Source organism: Oncorhynchus tshawytscha, linkage group LG01 (assembly GCF_018296145.1).
Source record: "Oncorhynchus tshawytscha isolate Ot180627B linkage group LG01, Otsh_v2.0, whole genome shotgun sequence".
Taxonomy (NCBI): Eukaryota; Metazoa; Chordata; class Actinopteri; order Salmoniformes; family Salmonidae; genus Oncorhynchus; species Oncorhynchus tshawytscha.
In genome coordinates, this window is record NC_056429.1 from 84421581 (window position 1) to 84446512 (window position 24932).

Below are 24932 nucleotides of genomic sequence, written 5' to 3' on the forward strand. Positions count from 1 at the left end.
CCTGTAACTGTAATTTTCTCTCAAATCTCTGACTACAAAGCGTTTACACCTAAATCAAAATTACGCACAGAAATGGTAATGTTTGTAATAGAGATTGTTAACTAATGTCTGTAACTAAACTGTTGATTCAACCAGGATCCGAAGGGGGCTTGTGTATTAACTTCATCGTCTTGTCTATTCTCTTCAACATAGGCATTGGGTGTAGGACAGACAACATTAAGGATTTCTATCCACCAGTTTATTTGGTAACATTGCTAGCTAGCGACCATTACGCACCTAATCAAACGCTATTCGTTTGATTCAGAACATGATTTAAAGATGATTTTATAATCTCACTATAAATAATTATGACACACACAAAACACCTTATATTTAAATACAATTTTATTATAACTATTATCGATATATTAACATATATGTGCTCAATTTAGGAAGTTGTTAATGAGCTATGACGGATAATCACTTCATTACGTTTTGACAATACACCGTTTCAACATACACGCATACATCACGCACACACTCAAATATGCATAGGCCCAAATACAATTGAATCATTTACTATGTAAATATCCACATATGTACAACACGCATTTGTTTATAATACACTACATTTCACGAAGAAAAACAAAAACATCACAAAAAGAAATTACAAAAATACAGAGGTCACAATTAGGCAACGTTTCGATATTAGATATGGAAAAGGAAAACAAAACAAAACAAAAGCAAAATACAAATGATAGTCAATATGTCAACGAAATTAAGAAAGGAAATCAAGGGTTGCCAGTACTAAAAAGGAGTTGTTGTTTTTTGCACAAAAGGCTAGTTGATGCGTTGGCAGTTGGACGTGTATTTATAATATCAATATAATATTGTACATACATTTATCTATTTACTTTTTTTACAATACTCTGCAGTAGTAATGCACACATAGTCAACTGTATTTGATAGACCTCTCACAATAGTACTCCATTTAGACGACCATAAGAAACAATACATACAGAGAAGACTTGTTCAATTACGATGAAATTAAATCAACTTTGGAAACGGGTCACACAAGTATGATTGGGTGATTGGGTATTTCTATATTGCACATGAGTATATTACAGAGTGAAGTGACTGTATACCCTCTTTTGGCAGGTCCATAAATCATAACTCTCGAACTCTCAGTGTATTCGGGGACGTTCTAAGTTGTACTCCATTCTAGGTGTAGTTCTATGTTGCGATACAGTATTCTAGCTGTACTCTGAGTATTCTAACTGTACTCTGGACCAAAGGATTCCTCTGAAGAGGCACGTGTTTGTGCTCTAAACGGGTCAAACCCTCCATTCTCATCCACCACCACCACAGGCAAGCAGTTCCCTGCCGAACTATAACCCTTCTTCTTGCCTTTCCGCTCCTCCATCTTCATGGTATCATACAGACCCTCGGGTTCATCATCGTCCACCAACAGGTTATCTCTCTCGGAGTAGGACGGCTTCATTTGGCACACATTACGGAGCAGCAGAAGCGCCGGTGCGTACAGGACATTGACGAGGCCCATGCCCAGGTTGAGTTGGACAAACCCATAGTTGTGCACTATATTCCCCGCCACGATAGGACCCATGGCATACGCGACAGAATAGGAGATGTCAGCTAAAGCGTAGACGCTGCCGTACACGGACACATGACGCACGTCGACCAGAAAGGCAAGTGTTGGCAACAGGGCAGTGTCCACGAGAGCAATGCCGAAACATATGCCGCATAACGGGGCGATTAACTGGCCGAATGTTTTGCATGCTGGAACGGTGCATGAGCTGGCCCCGATAATGACCATGCCCAAGGCTCCATAGAACCACTGCAGGTTGGGGTACTTAGAAGCCAGTTTGACGGTCATGTAGACACCCAGAACATGTGGGAAGAAAGCAGGCAGCCAACATAATCCCATTTCCCACTTAGTTGAATGCATGGTGCTCTCCATCCAGTTGGCTATGGTGGGCTCCAGAAAGGCCAGGGGGATATTGCACACTGTTAGGGCACCTGCCACGACAGCTATGTAGGGGTCAACCATTAGTTTGTAGATGGGGGTACCCACCGGCATATTGTCTCTAGTCCTGTTCGAGAACGGCTTGATCACGGTCAAGAGCAGAATCCCGTCTATAAGGCAAACAACGGCGAGAACGATAAACGGTACTCTTTTACCGGCAAACTCGTACAGGATACCCCCGAAGGGAGGTGCTACCAGGCTCCCGAAAGAGATGAACGCCAGGGCGATACCAAGGGCTTTACTTCTCTCCGATTCTTCGGTGTATTTATCTGCTATCATGGCAATTCCTGAGGTGTCGGCGAAAGCTGAGCCCAGACCTTGCAAACTACGGGCAAAAAACAGCGTCGCGTAGTTCTCAGCGAAAGCAAATATACATGTGGAAAAGAACATGACGGTTAGTCCTATCAGGAGTGGAATGTCGTATCCAACGCGGTCTATGAAAGTTCCTGACAAAGGGTTCACCAATAGCTGCAAGATAGCCTTCGACGCAAAAAGTACTCCTATTTGGACGTCTAAATTGTCCCTGTTGCTTTTAGCTTGGGCTGAGCTCATTGTGCTGTTGATTGAAGAATTAGGATGTATAACTACGTGGACGTGCTCTGCTTGCTCAAGCTCTAAATCAGCAAGGTAGTCGGGTATAATCGGGACTATAACCATATAGAGCATATTGTCTAGAAGAAGAGCCACGCAGACGATCACTAAAATGATCCGTCTTTGATGGTCCGGGGCTTTCATTGCGTTGCCAAACTGTTTCGTTCTTTCTCCCATCTCGGACAGTTTTACAGCGGCTGATTTGGCCAGCCCGGAGGACTCCCCTGTATCCATGATGATCTGCTATTATTGTTGTTGTCAATACAAAACAGCAGTTGTTGTTTTATTTTCCTCTGCTCTCTGCTGCTATTCTGATATCTCAGCAAGACAGATAATACTGTCCCTGTACATTTATGTAGCTGTTTTTTAGTTCACTTACGCAATGCGAAAGACAAAGGCGCAGCAGGCTTAGAACTTTTCTCCTTGTGATTTTCTGACAGCGCGCGAGGCTGCTGGCTTCTTCGGCGGTTGGTGGATTTCTCAGCCTCAACTTATTCTTGTTTCACTCCCTCGCGCTCACATTCGGTGCTGTTTCATGGTCTATAGAAGTGATGCGGTGAAATATTGTGCTCTTCTCTACACGGTGTAGGACTTCAACCGCGAATACTCCATGTCAAGTTTCTATGGAACGTTTGTATAAGTTGTTTATGGAACTTGGGACCCCGGATATCTTCGATTCCAATGCTCATGCCTCGAATCACCTGTAGCACGTTTGTGTTCCGTTTTGAGATCACGAATGGTTTCGTTGCCATTGGCACGCATTGATTCGCAGGTTTGTCGATATTTTGAGTTCTTTTTTTTTTTCTCTCTTTCACCAAGGGCTGTGACGCATCACCAGCTTACCCCCAAGTGGATCCTTTTCCAGTTGCGTCCTTTATGCTAATTCAGAACATGGCAGTCCCTTAACCAATAAGAGTGAGCATCATCATGACGTCTCTAAACCTACACGATCGCGGGAAAACCCTCCCAGCAAGGTACACTGATTGACATTCCAGATGTATTGGCCCAAGTTATTAGCCTATTATTGGAGTTTTAATTTATCACTGTTTCTTTACAATTCCCTAATCATGTCGCTGCTCTTGCGCGTTGCTCTGGGATGATCGTGGCTATGGCACCCGGATTCTCGCCATCCCGAACGTTCTTATACTCAGCACCACAGCGGAGGGGACAGCTCCTGCCCAGTGCACAGTCAGACAGGCCAATGTACAATGATCATATCAGGACCATACCGTATTTCTCTACACAGCCTTTGTCAAATTAATATTAAGTATAATCTAAAACGCACCCAATTTAAATGACTAGCCTACACTAGTTGCATGGGCTTCTTTTGACTCTCACCTAAAATCGAAATTATTTGAAACATTCCCGGAAGTGTTAGAATTCTCAGGTAAAACTTTCTCTGATCCCACGCCAGGTCAGGAATCCCAGTGTTACATGCACATAAAGCAAGCAAGTATTTTTCTCTGCCATAGAGCATTGAGCTTGCATAGTAACTAAGTACTCCTGAAGAGGTTGGCTATATACAAGACACTGGTGCTATCTAGTGGTCACTAAAACTACTACATGCTATACTATCGCTATACTCTATACCAGGGTTATTCAACTGCGACCCTACGAGGTTCAGAGCCTGCTGGTTTTCTGTTCTACCTGATAATTGCACCCACCTGGTGTCCCTTGTCTAAATCAGTTCCCAATTAGAGGGCAACAAATGAAAACACGTAGTGGTACTGGCTTTGATGTCCAGAGTTGAGTTTGAGTGCTCTACAGGATGCAGCTGTGATTGTAGCAACCTCTTGGACACTGGTACCCGATTAGCTCTGGTCCAGGGCGTTACAGGAGACTCACGATGAACCAGAGCTATGAGATACCATGTACCAAAAGTGCTGTAATTCTGAAATGGTTCACTCAATATGGATGAAAATACTCTCAAATTAAAGCATTTGTCACTGTCCCAATACTTTGAGCTCACTGCATGTATGCGTTGAAAACAATGTATATTTCATGAGGTCGATTTTAAACACACTTCATGTATTGGAAAGACCCAGGTCTGTTAACAAGCAGCTGACAGTGCTTCCAAAATTCTTGAAAATCTTGCAAAAAGCAGAGACACACAAGTTTCCCCACAAGTCAGTTTAATTGATAGTTAAAATAATTAAAGGCTAAAGATATGCTGTATCAGTACATAGATAGGTGATGGATGTACTGTTATTGAGGACAACCAGTCACAGCAACACAAGTTGGGGGGGCGGGGGCATTGACCTGTTCAACACAGGAGTTGGAAGAAGTTGATCTTAGGCACTGACCTAAAGTCAGTTTCACATTTTACCTTAGCAGTAATTAAGGATTTTGTGAAGATACACTGGCCCCAGATCTGTGCCTAATGCCAACTTCTGCCCAGTGCACTCAACCTCCCCCCTGGAGTGTACAAAACATTAGGAGCACCTGCTCTTTCCATGACAGACTGACAAGGGGAATCCAGTTGGAAGCTTATTGACGCCACTTTTTAAAGCCACTTCAATTCAGCGTAGATGAAGGGGAAGAGACAGGTTAAAATACGATTTTTAATCCTCAAGACAATTGAGACATGGCTTGTGTATATATGTGTGGCATTCAGAGGATAAATGGGTAAGAATGGTTTATCATGCTCAGCAGTTTCCTGTGTGTATCAAGATTGGTCCACCACCACCCAAAGAACATCCAGCAAACTTGACAACAGTGGGATGCATTGGAGTCAACATGCAACCCTGTGGAACGTTTGATACCTTGAACAATCCATGCCCAGACAAATTGAGGTTATTCTGAGGGCAAAAGGGGGTGCTACTCAATATTAGGAAGGTGTTAATGTTTTGTACAAGCAGGGTAGTGTATAGCGCAGTAGTCTCTCTCTCTAATTCAACCATTCCAATTACAATCATTGTCAAAACAATAAACCCAAGCCATTTCAATGTTTCATATACAATTTATATTCATAGTCATATTTCATATTGTACAAAGTTACATTCTGAACTGCAAAGACTCTTTCATAGAAATAAATACTGAAATGGCTAAACTGCGATATGAAACGTCTCTTCTCCTGGAGAGCAGACAGACAGACAGACAGACAGACACACACACACACACAGACCAGCAAAGGCAAAACACACGCCCTTGTTCACTCCTCACGACAGACACCGTAGTCACTCACCAGCACAATCTGCTGGTACACAGACCAGACTCCGGCAGAGTGTGTCAAATGACACTTTACTCCGCATCTAGACACAACCACAGATTAGGGTCGAAAAGACAAAAAGTCAATAATAAAAATAGGCTTCAAATATGATACTGAAGTGTTCAGAGACTATCAACCTATCAGGAGGGATCCTGTTTGGTCAGAGATCAGTCACTCTGTCCCCTAGTGTACAAAAGGTAAAAGGAAGACGTTGCCCCTAGACGCTTATCTAATGTCAGTGTTGAGTTGTTCCTCCCCTAATTGTTCACATTGGGATTTGCGGAGGGTAAATTGATCCTAGATCTGTGCCTATGGGTAACATCTACTCTGAGCATACAAAAGACTCCAGGCGCAGAGAAACCAGCTATTATACACAATCACATCTCTGCATTTGCAGAGATGGCTTAAAAATATATCTATCCATACACCACAAACTTTATAACAAAGACGGTCTGTCAAAATGTTATTGTATCTACAGAGAGACGGGTTGAAAATACTGCTACAACACTGTACATTTACTTTATTCTGATCAACTGAAATTATTTTTCCTTTGGTAACATTCTTTCACATAGGTATACATACTCAGTCACACTTCAAAAGTCCATAATGCAGTTTTAAACATTTCCTTTTTTTCCTTCTTTTTTAAAAACTTTCAAACCTAAGGCAACAGTTGATTTTTGTAAAATGTCTGCAAGCTCTAACTGATGGGAAGGAAGATGGGAGAGCAGGATGGGAGAGCAGCGGCCCAGAAACTAAAGTCAGAGACCCTGTTCCAACACACTTAAAGTGCAACCCTGCCTTCCTACCTACCTTCCGTGAGGTAATTAACTACTAATCTGTCTCAATCATCAATCCAACCCAGTTGTAATTACCCCTAGGAAGGGAGGATGCATTTTTAGGTATTGGAATAGGGTGATTCTCTGACCCTGCAGCTGCAGACATGATTGATCTGCGATCTATCAGGTTTTCCATAGACCATAGTCATGGAGAACAACACTGATCCCAAGTCCAGAAAACAGACAATTGATTAAACTGTATTGCAACATCCATGTTCTCACAAAATAAAATAAAAATGATCATGCAAGAAGAGCACACCTGTATCATTTAGGACACACACGATTGGCTCCATCGCTGGATTGTCCTGTAATACTTGCTTTCTTATTGGACATCATGCAGTTGATTTGGTTTTGCAGTTCAAACACCGACATTATTATTCTCCTGTGTGCAGGTGTTTCGTACAGTTTCATACAGTATTGTCCCCTCTGTCCCATTGGTCCTTTACTGAAAGGAAGCAAAGATGAGGACAGGGGTGTGGCCAAAGACATACCTTGAACCTACATTGATTCCCACCAATCGCCACGCAGTATTTGGACAAAGGGGTTGGACACTAGGCATACAATATAAAACCAAGTGTAAAACATGACCTAAGAAAATTAAATAAACAGAAATGATTTAGTTTTCAATAATAATAAAAATAGTAATAATAGAAGAGCAACAGGCTTGTATCAGATTTAAAATTCAATACAATCAGTAAATTACAAATTAAATAAAAAATAACCGTAAAACAAAAAGAAACATGCATAGGAGTGAATCTGATTGGCCAGCTTTGTTCCTGCTTCGAGCAGGCTCCTCCCATTCTTCATCTCTGTGGCAGGGTTAGAGATCAAGGGTTAAAAGTTCAGGCCTGACTGCCCATGACCTGCCAGACGATCAGGTGACTCCTCTCAGCTTTAGCCAGGAAAGGCTGCAGCTTCAGAGTGTGCTCATCCAGTGGCTCCTCAGTTTCCCCAGCCTCGTCACCTACACACAGACAAACATTAAGCCACTTCAATTTATACAAATCTGTATGTTTTCATTCCCTGCCATATACGGGCAGTACTTGTCAATTGATTGTCTGATAATACGGTCCTAGCCAACTCACCCATCCTGAAGTCAATGTATCCCTCTCCACCACTCATCACTAGAACAGACCTTTCCTGCTGTTGTTGAGGGTGCTCCTCTAGCAACTTGTCACTCCCCACTTCTGCTGCTCCGCCAGCACCTGATGGGATCACCTGACCTGGGGGAGGGAGGACCTTCATCCAGTTAAAAGGCAGGAGGAGGAGAAGAAGAGGGAAGAGAAGTGAAATTACCTGGGACAGCCGTGAAGAACTTGACGGCATCTCGGTGACCATGGAAACAGAGCTGAGCGTGAGCCATGGAGCAGAAGGGTACAGAGGTTCCAGCTGTCACCTTGTCACTGTTCTCATCACCATACACACGGATTGTTCCACCAGGTTTACCTGGCCCCGCCGTCACCTTATTGGCTAGAGACAGAGCGAGAGAGAGATGAATCATTAAATAGAGAAAGGGTGAATAGATGGAGGGATGAGAGATAAATTAAAAATTACATAGAGGGGAAAGAGATGGGCAAAGAGACGGTGATGGAGAGAGAGATGCATTACTTCCCCTTACTGTCAGTGAGAGGTATAGAGATGATGACTCCATTGCCAGTGCCGACCCAGAGACGGTTACAGGACACCATGAGAGCTGTGATCCTGACAAACGAGAAGCCCAGCTTCCCCGTACCTGAGGGAGATCAACATGACTCATTATTAAGAAAATAAATAATGAAGTACGGGTCTATATTTCCTGTACGTGACTTGGGCTTTCTAACGCCATGAATCCCTGTTCCATATTAATCAGCTAACGAGGACACAAACTCAAACAAGTTGCATTAGAAGCATAAAACACAACAACATGTGTTTAAATGCCCTGGGTTCCTCACCCAGCATCTTGCTGACGTAGGGTTCTATGTCGACATCCTGCAGGTGTTGGTGTGTGTGGGCGTGGAACAGTCTCAGAGTAGAGTCCAGTCGGATCGACACCCAGATACCATCTCCATCCCACGCCAGCTGTCTCACCTGGCTCTCCTTACGGGGGTGGGCATCAAATGACTTCTACGGGGGGAGAGAGATGAGAGAGGATGGAAAAGGAGAGGAGGGTGACAACTATAATCTGTGGATGGTTAGACTTGTGTGTTCAGTACGCGAGTCAGTCCGTCTGAGCCGGTCTTCAGTACGCGAGTCAGTCCGTCTGAGCCTGTGTGTTCAGTACGCGAGTCAGTCCGTCTGAGCCTGTGTGTTCAGTACGCGAGTCAGTCCGTCTGAGCCTGTGTGTTCAGTACGCGAGTCAGTCCGTCTGAGCCTGTGTGTTCAGTACGCGAGTCAGTCCGTCTGAGCCTGTGTGTTCAGTACGCGAGTCAGTCCGTCTGAGCCTGTGTGTATAGTACGCGAGTCAGTCCGTCTGAGCCTGTGTGCTCAGTCCGTCTGAGCCTGTGTGCTTAGTATGCGAGTCAGTCCGTCTGAGCCTGTGTGCTTAGTATGCGAGTCAGTCCGTCTGAGCCTGTGTGCTTAGTATGCGAGTCAGTCCGTCTGAGCCTGTGTGCTTAGTATGCGAGTCAGTCCGTCTGAGCCTGTGTGCTTAGTATGCGAGTCAGTCCGTCTGAGCCTGTGTGCTTAGTATGCGAGTCAGTCCGTCTGAGCCTGTGTTTAGTATGCGAGTCAGTCCGTCTGAGCCTGTGTTTAGTATGCGAGTCAGTCCGTCTGAGCCTGTGTGTTTAGTATGCGAGTCAGTCCGTCTGAGCCTGTGTGTTTAGTATGCGAGTCAGTCCGTCTGAGCCTGTGTGTTTAGTATGCGAGTCAGTCCGTCTGAGCCTGGGTGTTTAGAATGCGAGTCAGTCCGTCAGCCTGTGTGTTTAGAATGCGAGTCAGTCCGTCTGAGCCTGCATGATTCCGTGTGTGTGTCAGGCATGCCTCTATCTTCATGGCTTTGGGCTGGACAACGTAGATCTTGTTCCTGAAGCCACACCAGACCTTGTCGTGAACCACGGTCATACAGCGGATAGAGTGGTGGGGTCTGCCCAGGTCTAACAGGTGGTAGTTGGTCAGATCCCACTGACCATCTGGAGGGGAAGGGGTGGGGGTTAGCACCAGCATATACAGTGCATTCAGAAAATATTCAGACCCCTCAACTTTTTCCACTGTTATGTTACAGCCTTATTCTAAAAATGCATTAAATCTTTTCTTTTTTTCCCCACCCTCAATCTACACACAATACCCATAATGACAAAGCAAAAACAGGTGAATCCCCTTATATGGGATTCAAGTAGATCAACGGACACACAAACAAATGTAAGAAAGCATATGGAAACACGTCAGCCTTACCCACTCCTCTGTGGAAGATAGCCAGTGTTCCATCAGCCAGAGACACCAACACTCTCCCCTTCACATGGACGATGCCCAGGACAGAGTCCTTCAGCTTTATAGAGTGGAGACACCTCCTCCACTGGGCCACTGACGAGTGCACGTACACACTGACACACACACACGTTTGACTGATGAGATCAATATGAGATTGATAAACAGATCTGATTAATTAATTAGCAGATTGGCGTCTCACCATCCGTTCTGTGCCCCCAGCCACATGGTGGGTAAAACACTGCTCATCTTCTGGGCTTCTTCTCTCATCAGGTCCTGTTCCTCTGGGTTAGGGTTGGAGCTCACACCATCCTTTACCAGATCAGACTCCCTGAGAATGGAAACAGAATGTATAATGTGTGTTTGTGTGTGTGTTTTTGTTTGTCCGTGTGTGTGTGTTTGTCCATACCTCTGTGTGTAGTTGGCTGGCGACTTCCCAGGGCTAGTACTCTGAACACCCAGAGGGTCAGTGAAGACATGTTCAGTGTAGACTCCCCTCTGACTTAAGTCATGCTCCGGACCTGCGGGACCTGCACTGGCCTCTGTAGCTTCAGTAGCCTCCTCTGCAGCCTTGGAGTCTACACAGGGAGGAGGGAGAGAGAAGAAGAGTAGAATACTTTTTAAATGGACCGGGAATCCCATTTGGGAACCAATAGTCCAAATCACATGTTTCTATAACCCTGTAGGGTAGACCTAGGAATTCAGTGGATCATTCCATGGAGAAAGTGGGGGGAAAGGGTTTAGTTTAGAGGTCTTCACTGGTCCGAGTGGGCCTGATATACCCGACAGTCGTAACTTGTCCCTCGGGACCGGGTCGGGTCCTGTTTGATTGTCATCGGGTCTCAGTCTACGTACCTACAGCTGACAGACTGAATGGACTTGACCACAGCTCTGCATAGACTATAGCATATTTATTTTACGCTAATAAGGCGAATGTATTAACTTATAGAAGGCCTAGTCAACATATAAAGACCTACTTGTTAACCAGTTGACCACCTTGGCTGATAAACATAACATTTTTGTCACTCTGGTCCAATCGGGTCTAGGTTCCATTCGGGTTCCGGTCTGATTGTTCTCGGGTTCGTCCGGGTCCATGACCTCTCGTCTAGCTAGCAAACCCAGCAATCACCCACCTCTGGAACTAGCAAAGTATCTACTAACTCGGCACATCAGTCCAGTGTGACTAGATCAGTAGAAACTTCAGAGGGACGGCTCTTACCTGTGTCGGTCTCATTCTCTGGGCTTGCTGTCTGGGGGGTAGCCACCGCCCCCTCAGTAGAGCAGCCAACCACATTGATCCCTGCCAGCACTCCAGCTTCGCCCCCTGAGCCACTACTGGTTGTGCTGGCTTCGAGAGTCCCGCCCTCAGCACTTGACCCCGCCTCCGGGTTATGGGGTACCTCCTCCCCTGCCGGGTAGTCAGTCTCTCTGGCACCTGACACACACGCAAGCACATATACACCCAAGACCACCATATATAAACGTGTACAAACAAACATGTTATGGTTAGCTACAATCAAAATAAATATACGTATTTTGCTGGGTCTTGAGTGCTCATATAAAAACGCACACAAAGACAGACCTGGCACGCTGGCCATGCAGAGGACGTGGGAGTTGCAGACTAAGAAGTTCTCCAGGACGTTCCCAGGCTGGTTGGCGTCGATGACGATGACCTTCGTGGTGGCCTGAGTACTGGTACAGATCCAGACCAGAGAGGACAGCTCCTCCTGGTGATGCAGCTCCTTCTCCTGCTCCTACACCACACACAAGTATTGCATGAGCGTGCCTGTATTGCATGAGCGTGCCTGTATTGCATGAGCGTGCCTGTATTGCATGAGCGTGCCTGTATTGCATGAGCGCATGTGTGTGTGTGTATGCTGGCTGACCATGTGTGTTGTGTACATGTACCTTCAGGTCCTGGTCCAGTTTGTCCAGACTGCTCTGTGATCCTGTCTTCCTGCAACGGCTCTCAGGACCAGGGCTGGTCAGGTCACTGTAGAACACACTGGCTCCTACTATTGACCCCCCGTCACGAGTCTTACCCCCTGACAGGTTCACACCTACAGCACACCACAGCTACGGGGGGGAGACACACAGTTAGCAATATGTCCCTATATATAGAGAGACATACAAGGTAAGAATAGGTGTAGAGACCAGTTTGTGAGTGGAGCTGGGCGGTCCTTTCCTACTGCTCTGCTAAAAACCACTCATCGCTCATAGGAAGAGAAACTGCTGCTCCAAATTCGCTCCATTCATTAAAAATCACAATTGAACCAACACCCATTATTTTTGTGACTACCCAGACCTACCATTTTGTTTTGAAGTATTGAAACCAAACCATATGACCTGAAGGAAAAGTATTTGAATAAACATGTCATAGGCTACATGTCATATTAAACAGCATATAAACAATCTAAATAGGTCAGGAGCCAGACAGGGAGCCTAAGAAGGAACAAAATTGAATTACTTTCAATTAATTACTATATTATTTTAAAAATGTCAAGGCTATAGGCTACAAAGAAATATATTGTGAAGCATTAGCGAGCACTACACCAGGCTGGCAGGGACATTAAGTGCTCAGCATTTGAAAACAACATTTTGTTGTATTTGTTAGTTTTTCACTCTGTTTGTCAGAACCTAACAGACAACTAATCAAAGCTTAAATCAAGTTTATTCACCAACTGGGTCAAACAGCTGAAAAGACAAAGATATGTCTCCCCCAGCACAAGTAATTATACCCTCCTTTAGGTAGAGTCTCCTCCTTGCACCTCTAAACACTACATCTTTGTTGTCCGGCATGTTAAGTTACGTGTAATAATAAAAATGTAAAAAAAGTTCCTTCTCCCTTCATCTGACCTCGGTCCACATTCCTCACTATCCAACTTTATCAGTGACCGCAACCAAGTGATTTCCTTTTCCCTTACTTTGTAACTCTCCAGACCCATACTTCTTATCCACCCTCCATTGATCCCACCATATACATTCCTCATACATGTAACCATTAACTACTAGTTTAGAAAGTATTTCAAACTACAACCCAACATTAAATAATTATATTCTATAATTTGCATATATATGCTATGACTTACTTAGAATTCATTACAAATTAAACAAAAAATGCCTTATTAGGCTCAGTCTACAGTGCCTTTGAATTCACTTTTAGAAACATGAGTTTGGCCAGTCTGTGACTTCAGGCTCATGTGATGGTGCCTGGAGAACAGGCCAGCAGTGGAGAATTACCCTCTAACCACTTGTAGAGCCACTGGGGACACTAAACACCCTTTGGGCCGTTCTTGCCAGGTTGGGCAGGAATTAGTTTTTTTTTGTTTGTAGGTAGGCCTAAAAGGATTTTAGGTAAAACAACCCTATCAAAACAGATACATCTCCTTGAAAGAGGTAATATGCCTGGCCTATTGGGATAAAAATCAATGATGACCTATTGTATAGATAATAGAACAAAAATCAACAAAACTTAAAGAGATCTGATTTTTAGTTTATAAATACTTTGCTACAATGACACAGCTAGCTACTCACCTCGTTCCTTTCTGTTAGTATGTACACATACTAAGTACTTTCGGGATACCAGTCTTTCCTGACCCCATAATGATTTTTTAGTTGTGGGCACTACATTACCACACGCCCTGCCCTCTCTTGTGCTTGGACCTTTTCATCTTTGGAAGTCACCTGATTTTGCACCTGTGTGTTTTATCAGTTTCTTTATGAAAATATTTAGCATACTAGATGACAGAAACTAAAGCAAGGGCTATTAGCAGCACACAAATAAACTACAAATGCATGCTGGGCTGGGCATGGCCTGAGCTTGTGAAGTGAGCGCTACTGGAGTGGGCGAGAAGGCCGAAGCGCCAGCCTTCGGGAAACTCACTCCACGCTCCAGTCAAATTGGGCACGCTCCGCTCTAGCTCACATACTCTGGTATACACACCTTCATGGTAGCATCTTTCTCATCCAGTGGTCGGAGGTAGACCGGTACAGGTAGATTCTTCATCTTGTTCTCTGACGTCTGACCACCGTTGGCCACCTGTAAAATAAAATTGTGTGGTCAAAATACCTGGAGTCACTTAACCTAACGTAACCTACAGCCCGTATATTAAAAGTCAGCCATATTAAGTAATTCACAAGGAGACTTGAACTACCTTGAATTTCTGTGGCAGGCTCCACCCATAGGCCTGTACCCGGCCGTCCTCTTCCTTCTCAACGTGGGCTTTCACCTGTCTGTACTGGGCTCTCTTCTGCTCCCTACGAGACACCATGTTGCCTGCCTCAGACCTGAACGGGGGGATGCATAAAAAAAACTCCCATCTATTCTGGACACACAATCTGGCATAGATAGATAAATAAACAGAATAGATGGGGGCATGGAGGTGGGGCCAAAGGAGGAAAGGCTGCATTAATAATTGGGAGGATCATGAGTGAATGGAGAGATGAGTAGATGTCTCCAACACTCACTCCTCATTGAGGAAGTCGAAGGCCTTGCTCTTGTCACTGGGTAGCTGTTGCAGCGCTGCGCTCCTCTTCTTCACGGAGGGCTGGACCTGGGACGAGGGGGCGTTGTACTTCACATTGACTGGAGCCGCCTCCGCCGGTTTCTTAGCTGCTCCACCACTTGAACTGAACAACCGGCTGAAACTGGAGGACGGAGGGAGGGATGGAGAGAGGGATACAGGGATGGAGGGAGAGAGAAGGTAGAAAGAAAGAGCAGACAGAGACACATATAGAGGGGTGGACAAAGCAGCAGCGGCAGGGTTTAAGGGATAAATATTCAAATCAAGGGTTGATTTACACCCCCCCACCCCCAAGACTACACCAACGACCAAAAGGAGGGTTTAACAGCGAGCCAGCCTCCACTCAGCAATTTTACAGGGGTTGGGAGAGCAGGGAATGCATTGGTTAATACTGTAACATAAACCAGGCAGTTAGTATGTCAACACAGAACACAACAAAAATTACAAACTATTACTGCTAATCCCAACTCTAGACAACGCTTTTTAAGTAAGAGTGAGATAAGGCTAGATCCAAAAATATCAGGATTCTTTCTGTTTAAGATCAAATATCTACAGTCCATCAGGTCAAAACATAGACTTTATGACCCTCTCCATATAGCAGAAAATAGCCTTCCCTTTTGGTAACAACCTCAGTCTGTCAATTCATAAATCTGTCCAATCACAGATGGCATACTGCACCTGACTCTGGAATTCAACCATCTATTCCACCTTATGCCCAGTTTCTCATCACAACCCCATCACACACACCCTCCCACATCCCAACACACCTCCTGCACACATATGACAAACAACCACCACAGGCATGATAACAGAGACAGAGGGACCAGAGGGCAACAGGAAAGACAAGGGATTTCTTCATCAATAAACATGCATTTAACATTTCACGCACACACCGCCTCTTCAACAAATAAATGCTTTACCCTCTGCCTAAAATATAAGTAAATTATTAGTCAGATGCATTACACCCCTCTCCAACAATACATGTCATTCATAAATTAACCACACACCATAGCCATTCCTACTGAAACTCAACAGGGAGAGCCTGTATTGGGAAATGGCTATTTACAAGACATTGAAGTTAAATACATTTCATATGCGTACTAGGTACACACACCTTCTGTTTGTAGGTGAATCGTATTCAAAACTTTTGACAAAGAGGATAAGTGTTGGTTTTCCTTATGAGTTTTCAAAAAATGTGAGCTCACTCCGACTTTAAATGAAAACAAAATGTCACTTGAAGTAAAAAGACATTCCCTGATCAGGCAGGCACTCCCTGCATGTTTTGTTAATGTTGTTTGTTAAAAACCAGATTCAAGAAGACACTTAGCATGGCAAAGGTTTACCTACACGCTGGAGATCAAAACGCGATGTAAAAAAAACCATATATAATAAAGACAAAATTGAAAACAAAAAGGGGAAAACAGAATCAATGATGGTCAACAATCATCGTAGTGACTTTAGCTTCAGGTATGGTATGACACCTCTGAGATGAGGAGTGTACGGAGAAATACAAAGAGAACACAAAAAAAGCGACAAAAAAGAAAAGAGTAAAGAAAATTAGATAGAAAGGAGTGGTAGTAGAAAAGGGAGTGGTAGTAGAAAAAGAAGTGGTAGTAGAAAAGGGAGGGGCAACAGGGAAAGGAGGGGCAACAGGGAAAGGAGGGGCAACAGGGAAAGGAGGGGCAACAGGGAAAGGAGGGGCAACAGGGAAAGGAGGGGCAACAGGGAAAGGAGGGGCAATAGGGAAAGGAGGGGCAATGGGGAAAGGAGGGGTGGTGAAAAAGGAGGGGTGGTGAAAAAGGAGGGGTGGTGAAAAAGGAGGGGTGGTGAAAAAGGAGGGGTGGTGAAAAGGAGGGGTGGTAAAAAAGGAGGGGTGGTGAAAAAGGAGGGGTGGTGAAAAAGGAGGGGTGGTAAAAAAGGAGGGGTGGTAAAAAGGAGGGGTGGTAAAAAAGGAGTGAAGTGGTAGTAGGAAATGAGTGGAGTGGTAGTAGGAAAGGAGTGGTAGTAGGAAAGGAGTGATGGTGAAAAAGGAGGGGTGGTGAAAAAGGAGTGAAGTGGTAGTAGGAAATGAGTGGAGTGGTAGTAGGAAAGGAGTGGTAGTAGGAAAGGAGTGGAGTGGTAGTAGGAAAGGAGTGGTAGTAGGAAAGGAGTGATGGTGAAAAAGGAGAGAATCTTACAACTGCCAGATGCTGGATTTCTTCTTGTCTGCGGCGGCAGGGTTCTCTCTAGATGCTCTGAGGGAAGATAACATATTTCATGCAGTCATCACTATTCAGCTGAGACAAAAACAATCTTGTTACTCAACTAGCTAGTCGCCAAAGACGGAACGCACTAGAAGGGGTGCATGTTTATCAATAAGAACAATGTGTGGGTGGAACACAGAAGACAAAAACTCTTCAATATGCATCACTTTATTTTGGAGTAGCTCAGCTTTAAAAGGCGCTGCTTGGTCAATCCGATGTCTGCATTGGCGGTCATGCGGCCTCTGCAGAAGTCAGGGCATTCATACTTCTTGCGCTTCACAGAGCAGTGCAGAGGTTTTGAGCAGAGCTGTCGTCAAGTGAGTTTATGTTTATACAGGACCTCCAGCCGCCACCTACCGTCAACCAATCCTGTCAATGTGGAGCTATACGGAGCCCTCCGCATTGTTACAAAATTTGGAAGGCCCACAGCGACACTAAATTTGGCCTCTGCATGCCTCCGGAGGCTCCGCAACTGAGTCACATCATCCATACGAAGCCTTTTTGAATCAAGCATAAATTGGCTCTTATTTACAAGACTCCCCTCCTCCCTCTCCCTCCCCTCACCGTATCATCTCTGTCCATCGTACAGCTTCCTGTAGCTCCATCAGTCTCTCCTTGTACTGGTTCCTCTCCATGAGGACTCTGGCCATCTCTACCCTGGTGAACCTCTTCCTCTGAGCCGTGGGAACATCCGCCTGCCAGGAGTGGTATCAGCACCCTCATTAGACACTTCCACAAACAACTCACACACACAAACAACTCACACACACAAACTCACATCTTCTTCACTCTTGGTCTTCACTTTGTCTTCCTCTGCCACCCGAACCCTAAGAGAGAAACACACCATGTGATGAACACACATCGGGGACACACATACCGGAGATGCACACACCCCAGACACACACATGCTTGAGATGAACACACACAGGAGATGCCTGGGGATCCCATATTAATCTCAACTGGGGAACGAACAGACAGAGAGAAGGAAGGCAGAGTGAAGACTGACCTCCTGAGTTCCTCCTCTAGCTCCTTGTTCTTCTCCTCCAGTCTGGTCTTGGCCTGAGTCACAGCCTCCAGCTCTCCCTGCAACACCTCCTTCTCACACGACAGCTCATCTACACGCGCTATCAGGTCATTCTTCACCACATTCAACGCATTTCTGACCAACCGTGAGGACAGAGATTAGTCAGCATGATCATTAGGCCCTACACCAACTTTCTCTGGGCCACTGTTTCTGCATCCTGGTCCTGGGGACCCAAAGAGGTGCACATTTCTGTTTTTGTCCTATCATTACACACCTGATTCCACTAATCAACTCATAATCAAAACTTTGATTAATGGAATTGGGTGTTTAGTGCTAGGACAAAAACAGAAATGTGCACCCCTTTGGGTCCAGGACCAGGATTCAGAAACACTGCGCTAGGTGAACTCTTTGACGAAAGCTAAATCCCTCTGTGAACAGAAGGTGGCAGTAGTGTGAATTTACTACACAACGTGGGACATTCTTGCTCTGGCAAATTAATAATGTTCCATTGATTTCTTGAGCATGGATGGAGGTGATTTGAAAACACGCCTTACTTGGTCTCCAGCAGCTGAGTGTTCTCATGGATGAGGTGCTCCACTTCACGACCCATACCTTGAGGAAAAGGAGGGATGAAAAAGAAACATTTTTAATAAGAAATGAGAATTCCCCTCAAATGGAACGATATAAAACATGATACACACATTCCTTCAGTCTTACCAAGAAAGTTAAGGTCTGAGTCTGACACCCATGCTGGCAATGTGAGGTAGAAAACAAAACTGATTAACTTGACAAGATCGTCTTACAGCACGACTTGACTCTATGGGGACTCCACCAGGTCAATATACAGCCTAAAGAACACCTAACCTACAACCTCACTAAAAGGGAGACCCACTGTATATTTTAGTCATAGTTTGGAAGCTAAAAAGGGAGAACTAGGGAGAGGGTGATAAGTGATAAGGGAGAAAATGCAAGGGGTGTGAATGGAATGGTTGATACACACCAGAAAACTCATCTGAAGAGAAGAACCAGGAAAATATGAAATAATGAGATGAAGTATGCAGTACGGAAATAAAGTTAATGTGAAAGGGGAGAAATAGCAAATATTTTCTGTAGAAAGGGGAGTCCATCCTAGTATTTATGGCAAGTACACACAAGTGCCAGTCGAGTTTTTGCCATTCATTTGGGACTGAGGTAAAGTTTTCCAGATTTACCCAAGGTGTGGGTATGAGATGATGGTCTTGGAATAGGTAAGCGGCAAGTGTCTACAGGGGACGTGTCTTACCGAGCAGGTCGGCCCCCTCGTCCATGTCTGCTATGTCTACTTCCATGTCGGGTCCTGCCGAGGACAGCTCCGCAAACAAAGACTCTGTGTTCCTGTCGAACGCCATGTTTTCTATACCTACTCCTTTAGAAGGAGTACTGGAGAGAGGGATGGGAGGTGGAAGGGGGAGAGATGGATGGGGGGAGGGAGAGAGCGGGAGGTCATCTGAGTGACCACAGCTTCAATACACTGCATCATGAAATAAAGTGTTTGTTTTCATATCCGGCTGCAAGGACCAAGCTGGAAGTGATTGTCTGTACAGTTTGACAGATAAATGATGATTGAGTGTTCAGGATAGAGATGCAGAGATGGAGATAGAAACACTAGTTCCTGTTGACCCTACCTGGCGTCTTTGTAGCCACTGAGGTCCATGTCCAGTTCAGGAGTGGAGTCTATGATGGACTGCACCTCTGATGACTCAGTGTTATCATCTGCTGCGTCTATAGAGGAGATGGAATAACATGTTAGAGTACTAACCTTCTGGGAGGCCAATGTGGTGAGGCCAATGTGATGCCAAACACATTTTAGTAGGTTTTCTAATGTAACACAATCCAAGTCCCCCAACATAGCCAATCCCCATGTTATCTCAGTTTATGCCCTGGAGCTACAGTTCTGACCTGTGAGAGGTCCTGACCCTCCTCTGGCTCCTGCTCCTCTCAGCTCGGAGTCCTGTCCCTCCTGTACTGTGGTGTTCTTACTGCTGATGTTATCTGGCTTCCTGTCGCTTCTGTCCAGGTTCCTGTTCAGACCCTCGCTCAGTTCCTCTAACTCTTCGTGGTGGGGCGTGCCCACAGATGCCATGGCAACATCGGACGCAGAAGTAGACATGGGAGTGGCCGACATAGACCTGCCCCCTTGACTGGACACTGGGGAGACAGATTTGGAGCCGCCGCTTTGCGTGGACATTGGGGTAACCGACTTTGAGTCCACCCCTTGAGATGAAATAGGGGTACTGGATTTGGACTCTTCTTGAGAAGACATCAGGGTGGCCGATTTAGAGCCACCTTGCTGCGAGGACATTTTGGAGCCTGCTCCTTGGCTGGACATGGGGGTCCCCGACTTAGAGCCCCCTTTAGGAGACATAGGTGGGTTGGACTTGGAGCCTCCACGGTTAGCATTTGACATCTCATCCTACCGAAGAGAAAGAGGAAGAATAAATTCAATAATGACAGATGGTCATTCTCAAGTCAGCTTCTTTCTCTCAAAAAGGAATAAGCATATTTGAAAAAAAGTTAGCCAATGCAACAAAACCATTAATGCTCAGTCAAAAGACAATGGTAAAGGCAATGGTATAAAAGTGCATAAAACAAAACAAGAAAACTAAATGCAGTTTAAATCAACCAGAAAAACATCTAAATTCAGATCAAAGTCATTAGATCACACAGTTAGAAAACAAAACAAACATGTTGTAGTATATTCTACAGCTACGGCTAGTTGATTGGGTTGAAGTACAGTTGGTGCTCTCTATGCATTAGTAATCCTAGCAAGCTGTCTGAACCCCTGAAAGATTGCAATGCATCTGAAATGGCACCCTACTCCCTATATAGTGCACTACTTTTGGTCAGAGCCCCATAGGGCTGAAAGTAATGCACTACATAGGGAATAGGGATCATTTAAGATTCAGCCCCACGGTCACACCCTGGTCCAGGTGAGGAACCTGCTTGGGTTGCATGGAGCTGGCAATGTACTATGATCTATGGTGGCATAAAGGCTAGATTACGCTTTTATGAGACGACGTCGTATTCGTCGTCAACAACACAGCAATTACAGGCCATAAAAACAACAACGCGGTAGTTTGGACCTGGTTCTGTTTAGCCTGCTGATTGGCCGAAAGCCTCTGCCATCTGCTTGGGGAGTCTGGCGCCCCCAACTGGTTAAGAGAAAAATTACAACGAAGGCCTGTTTTAGAGCCGCAATCACAACTGGCCACATAATCAAACCACAGAGGTATAAAGATTACAAAGGGGGTGGGGGGGGCAATCAGAAGAGATAGAACAACAGATTTATGTTGAAACAAGATTATTGCAAAGTCATTAAGTATCTATCGATATTTACACACTGAACAAAAATAAAATGCAACATGTTTCATGAGCTGAAATAAAAATGTATTTTCAGCCCTGTTGGTGAGCATTTCTCCTGTGCCAAGATAATTCATCCACCTGACAGGTCTGGCATATCAAGAAGCTGATTAAACAGCATGATCATTATACAGGTGCAACTTGTGTTGTGGACAATGAAGGGCCACTTTAAAATGTGCAGTTTTGTCACAACACAATGCAACAGATGTCAAAACGCCACAAGTTGAAGGAGATTGCAATTGGCATGCTGGCTGCAGGAATATCCACCAGAGCTGCTGCCAGAGAAATAAATGTCATCTGATGCAGCTCTCCATCCCACTCCTTCTTGGTCAAATAGCCCTTACGAAGCCTGGAGGTGTGTTGGGTCATTGTCCTGTTGAAAAACAAATGATTGGCCCACAAAGCACATGGGAAAGCGTATCGCTGCAGAATGCTGTTGAATGCTGTTGGAACCCAAAAATGTGGACTCAGACCAAAATGACAGATTTCCACTGGTCTAATGTCCATCGCTCATGTTTCTTGGCCCAAGCAAGTCTCCTCTCCTTATTGGTGTCCTTTAGTAGTGGTTTCCTTGCAGCAATTTGACCATGAAGGCCTGATTCACGCAGTCTCCTCTGAACAGTAGAGATGTTTCTGTTACTTGAACTCTGTGAAGCATTTATTTGGGCTGTAATCTGAGGTGCAGTTAACTCTAATGAACTTATCTTCTGCAGCAGAAGTAACTCTGGCGGTCCTCATGAGAGCCAGTTTCATCATAGCACTTGATGGTTTTTGCAACTGCACTTGAAATTTAACGGATTGACTGAACTTCATGTCTTAAAGTAATGGACTGTTGTTTCTCTTTGCTTATTTGAGCATTTCTTACCATAATATGGACTTGGTCTTTTACCAATAGTATACCACCCCTACCTTGTCACAACACAACTGATTGGCTCAAATGCATTAACTTTTACCAAGGCATACCTGTTGAAACCTGTCATTTCCAGGTTCGATTACAGGCTCAAAATGGCCAGAAACAAAGGACTTTCTTCAGCAACTCGTCACAAGTCCTCAACTGAAGATCTCGTACAACGCTGTGTACTACTCCCTTCACAGAACAGCGCAAACTGGCCCTAACCAGAACAGAAAGAGGAGTGGGAGGCCTGAGCAAGAGGACAAGTACATTAGAGTGTCTAGTTTGAGATACAGACGCCTCACAAGTCCTCAACTGGCAGCTTAATTAAATAGTACCCGTAAAACACCAGTCTCAACGTCAACAGTGAAGAGGCGACTCCGGGATGCTGGCCTTCTAGGCAGAGTTGCAAAGAAAAAGCCATATCTCAGACTGGGCAATAAAAAGAAAAGATTAAGATGGGCAAAATAAACAGACACTGGACAGAAGAACAATGCCTAGAAGGCGAGCATCTTGGCAATTTCTCGCATGGAATAGCCCTCATTTCTCAGAGCAAGAAAAGACTGACGAGTTCAGAAGAAAATTCTTTGTTTCTGGCCATTTTGAGCCTGTAGTCGAACCCACATATGCTGATGCTCCAGATACTCAACCAGTCTATAGAAGTACAGTTTTATTGCTTCTTTAAATCAGCACAACAGTTTTCAGCTGTGCTAACATAATTGCAAAAGGGTTTTCTAATGATAAACTTGAATTAGCAAACACAACGTGCCATTGGAACACAGGAGTGATGGTTGCTGTTAATGGGCTGCTGTACACCTACAGTTGAAATAAGAAGTTGACATACACTTAGGTTGGAGTCATAACAAGAAATTTGTGGAGTGGTTGAAAAAGTTAACAAACTATAGTTTTGGCAAGTCGGTTAGGACATCTACTTTGTGCATGACACAAGTAATTTTTCCAACAATTGTTTACAGACAGATTATTTCACTTATAATTCCAGTGTGTCAGAAGTTTACATAGTCAACTTAGTCTATCTTTAAACAGCTTTGGGAATTCCAGAAAATTATGTCATGGCTTTAGAAGCTTCTCATAGGCTAATTGACCATTTTAGTCAATTGGTGGTGTACCTGTGGATGTATTGTAAGGCCTACCTTTAAACTCAGTGCCTCTTTGCTTGACATCATGGGAAAATCGAAAGAAATCAGCCAAGACCTCAGAAAACAAAATTATAGACCTCCACAAGTCTGGTTCATCCTTGGGAGCAATATCCAAACACCTGAAGGTACCACATTCATCTGTTCAAACAAATCAATCCCAGAACAACAGCAAAGGACCTTGTGAATATGCTGGAGGAAACAGGTACAAAAGTCCTATAATCGACATAACCTGAAAGGCCGAAAGTGGGTCAGAAGTTTACATACACTCAATTAGTATTTGGTAGCATTGCCTTGAAATTGTTTAACTTGAGTCAAACGTTTTGGGTAGCCTTCCACAAGCTTCCCACAATAAGTTGGGTGAATTTTGGCTCATTCCTCCTGACAGAGCTGGTGTAACAGAGTCCGACTAAGTTTGTAGGCCTCCTTGCTCACACATGCCTTTTCAGTTCTGCCCATAAATTTTCTATAGGGTTGAGGTCAGCGATTTATGATGGCCACTCCAATACCTTGACTTTGTTGGATGGTCATTATGGCCAAACAGTTACATTTTTATTTCATCAGACCAGAGAACATTTCTCCAAAAAGTACGATCTTTGTCCTCATGTGCAGTTGCAAACCGTAGTCTGGCTTTATTATGGTGGTTTTTGAGCAGTGGCTTCTTCCTTGCTGAGCGGCCTTTCAGGTTAAAGGCACAGTCAACTTACTCTATGTAAACTTCTGACCCACTGCAATAGTGACACAGTGAATTATAAGTGAAATAACATGCCTGTAAACAATTGTTGGAAAAATTACTTGTGTCACGCAAAAAGTAGATGTCCTAACCGACCTGCCAAAACTATAGTTTGTTAACAATAAATTTGTGGAGTGGTTGAAAAACAGGTTTTAATGACTCCAACCTAAGTGTATGTAAACTTATGACTTAAACTGTATATACATATATACACGTCTGTATGCAAATATACACACACACTTATTTTTTCCTGGCGAGACACGCTTTTAAATGGGTAGTTGTTGGCTTAATGACTGGAAGTCTATGGGAACACCCACCAGTACTGAAAACAAATCCTATGCGAAACACTGGTGTGTGCAAACTGGAGACAGATAGAATCAGCGGGGGAGAGGGAGAGAGAGAAAGAGAGGGAGAGAGAGAAAGAGACCGTGGGAGAGGGGGAGGAGTGTAACCAAAAACTGTAAATCTTTGGGAAATGTCGAATCGGAGGTGTCACACAAAGGCATCCCTGTGAGTCTGAACTGTGGGAGCCTGATGAAAAGGCTGTGTGTGTGCTAAAAAGTCAGCATGAGAGATCCACAGTGACACCTCTATTGTGCCAGAGGCATCTAAAGTGAGAAAGAGACAGTTTAGTGGGATCAGGGATTGAGAAAGCAAAGGTTTGATAGAGAGAAGAAGGGAGGAGTATTATGTAGAAAATATGATTTAGCAGCAGCCAGGACTGAGCTTGAACATGAATAGATAAAACTTAAGTGCCAGTCCCATATCTTACGTCAAATGTTGTCTTGCAATCTCTGACATGAAATACCCCTCTTCCTGGTACCTGAATTATTCCATTTGACCCCCGTGTAGAAGAATATCACAACAAATGACTACTTAAAATCAGCCCATCATGAATGAGTAT

At 44.4% G+C, this 24932-nt stretch overlaps 2 protein-coding genes across 5 annotated transcripts in view; both read right to left on the bottom strand.

Moving 5' to 3' along the window:
- Positions 1 to 376: 376 nt before the first annotated feature.
- LOC112258243 (probable vesicular acetylcholine transporter-A) lies at positions 377 to 3463 on the bottom strand. The gene has a single exon (XM_024432489.1). The coding sequence runs from the start codon at positions 2846 to 2848 to the stop codon at positions 1253 to 1255; it is 1596 nt and encodes a 531-aa protein (XP_024288257.1). The 5' UTR covers positions 2849 to 3463; the 3' UTR covers positions 377 to 1252.
- A 2090-nt stretch (positions 3464 to 5553) lies between these two features.
- Positions 5554 to 24932, bottom strand: part of spag9b (sperm associated antigen 9b) — a 56423-nt gene continuing 37044 nt past the window's right edge. For 2 of the 4 annotated variants that reach the window (XM_042326677.1, XM_024432508.2), the window contains 23 exons: positions 19789 to 20302; positions 19515 to 19611; positions 19133 to 19269; positions 18405 to 18462; positions 17833 to 17985; positions 17605 to 17653; positions 17391 to 17521; positions 16761 to 16817; positions 14528 to 14707; positions 14215 to 14347; positions 14004 to 14099; positions 11969 to 12136; positions 11643 to 11814; positions 11280 to 11495; positions 10470 to 10638; positions 10263 to 10391; positions 10028 to 10176; positions 9617 to 9765; positions 8590 to 8761; positions 8277 to 8390; positions 7955 to 8128; positions 7744 to 7881; positions 5554 to 7622 (listed from right to left, as the gene is read on the bottom strand). In XM_042326677.1, coding sequence (XP_042182611.1) covers positions 7501 to 7622; positions 7744 to 7881; positions 7955 to 8128; positions 8277 to 8390; positions 8590 to 8761; positions 9617 to 9765; positions 10028 to 10176; positions 10263 to 10391; positions 10470 to 10638; positions 11280 to 11495; positions 11643 to 11814; positions 11969 to 12136; positions 14004 to 14099; positions 14215 to 14347; positions 14528 to 14707; positions 16761 to 16817; positions 17391 to 17521; positions 17605 to 17653; positions 17833 to 17985; positions 18405 to 18462; positions 19133 to 19269; positions 19515 to 19611; positions 19789 to 20302 — 3477 coding nt within the window. In that variant the 3' untranslated portion in view covers positions 5554 to 7500. Of the gene's footprint in view, positions 7623 to 7743; positions 7882 to 7954; positions 8129 to 8276; positions 8391 to 8589; positions 8762 to 9616; positions 9766 to 10027; positions 10177 to 10262; positions 10392 to 10469; positions 10639 to 11279; positions 11496 to 11642; positions 11815 to 11968; positions 12137 to 14003; positions 14100 to 14214; positions 14348 to 14527; positions 14710 to 15930; positions 15934 to 16759; positions 16818 to 17390; positions 17522 to 17604; positions 17654 to 17832; positions 17986 to 18404; positions 18463 to 19132; positions 19270 to 19514; positions 19612 to 19788; positions 20303 to 24932 lie in introns of all 4 variants that reach the window. The other 2 variants (XM_042326676.1, XM_024432516.2) reach the window with 2 other exon arrangements.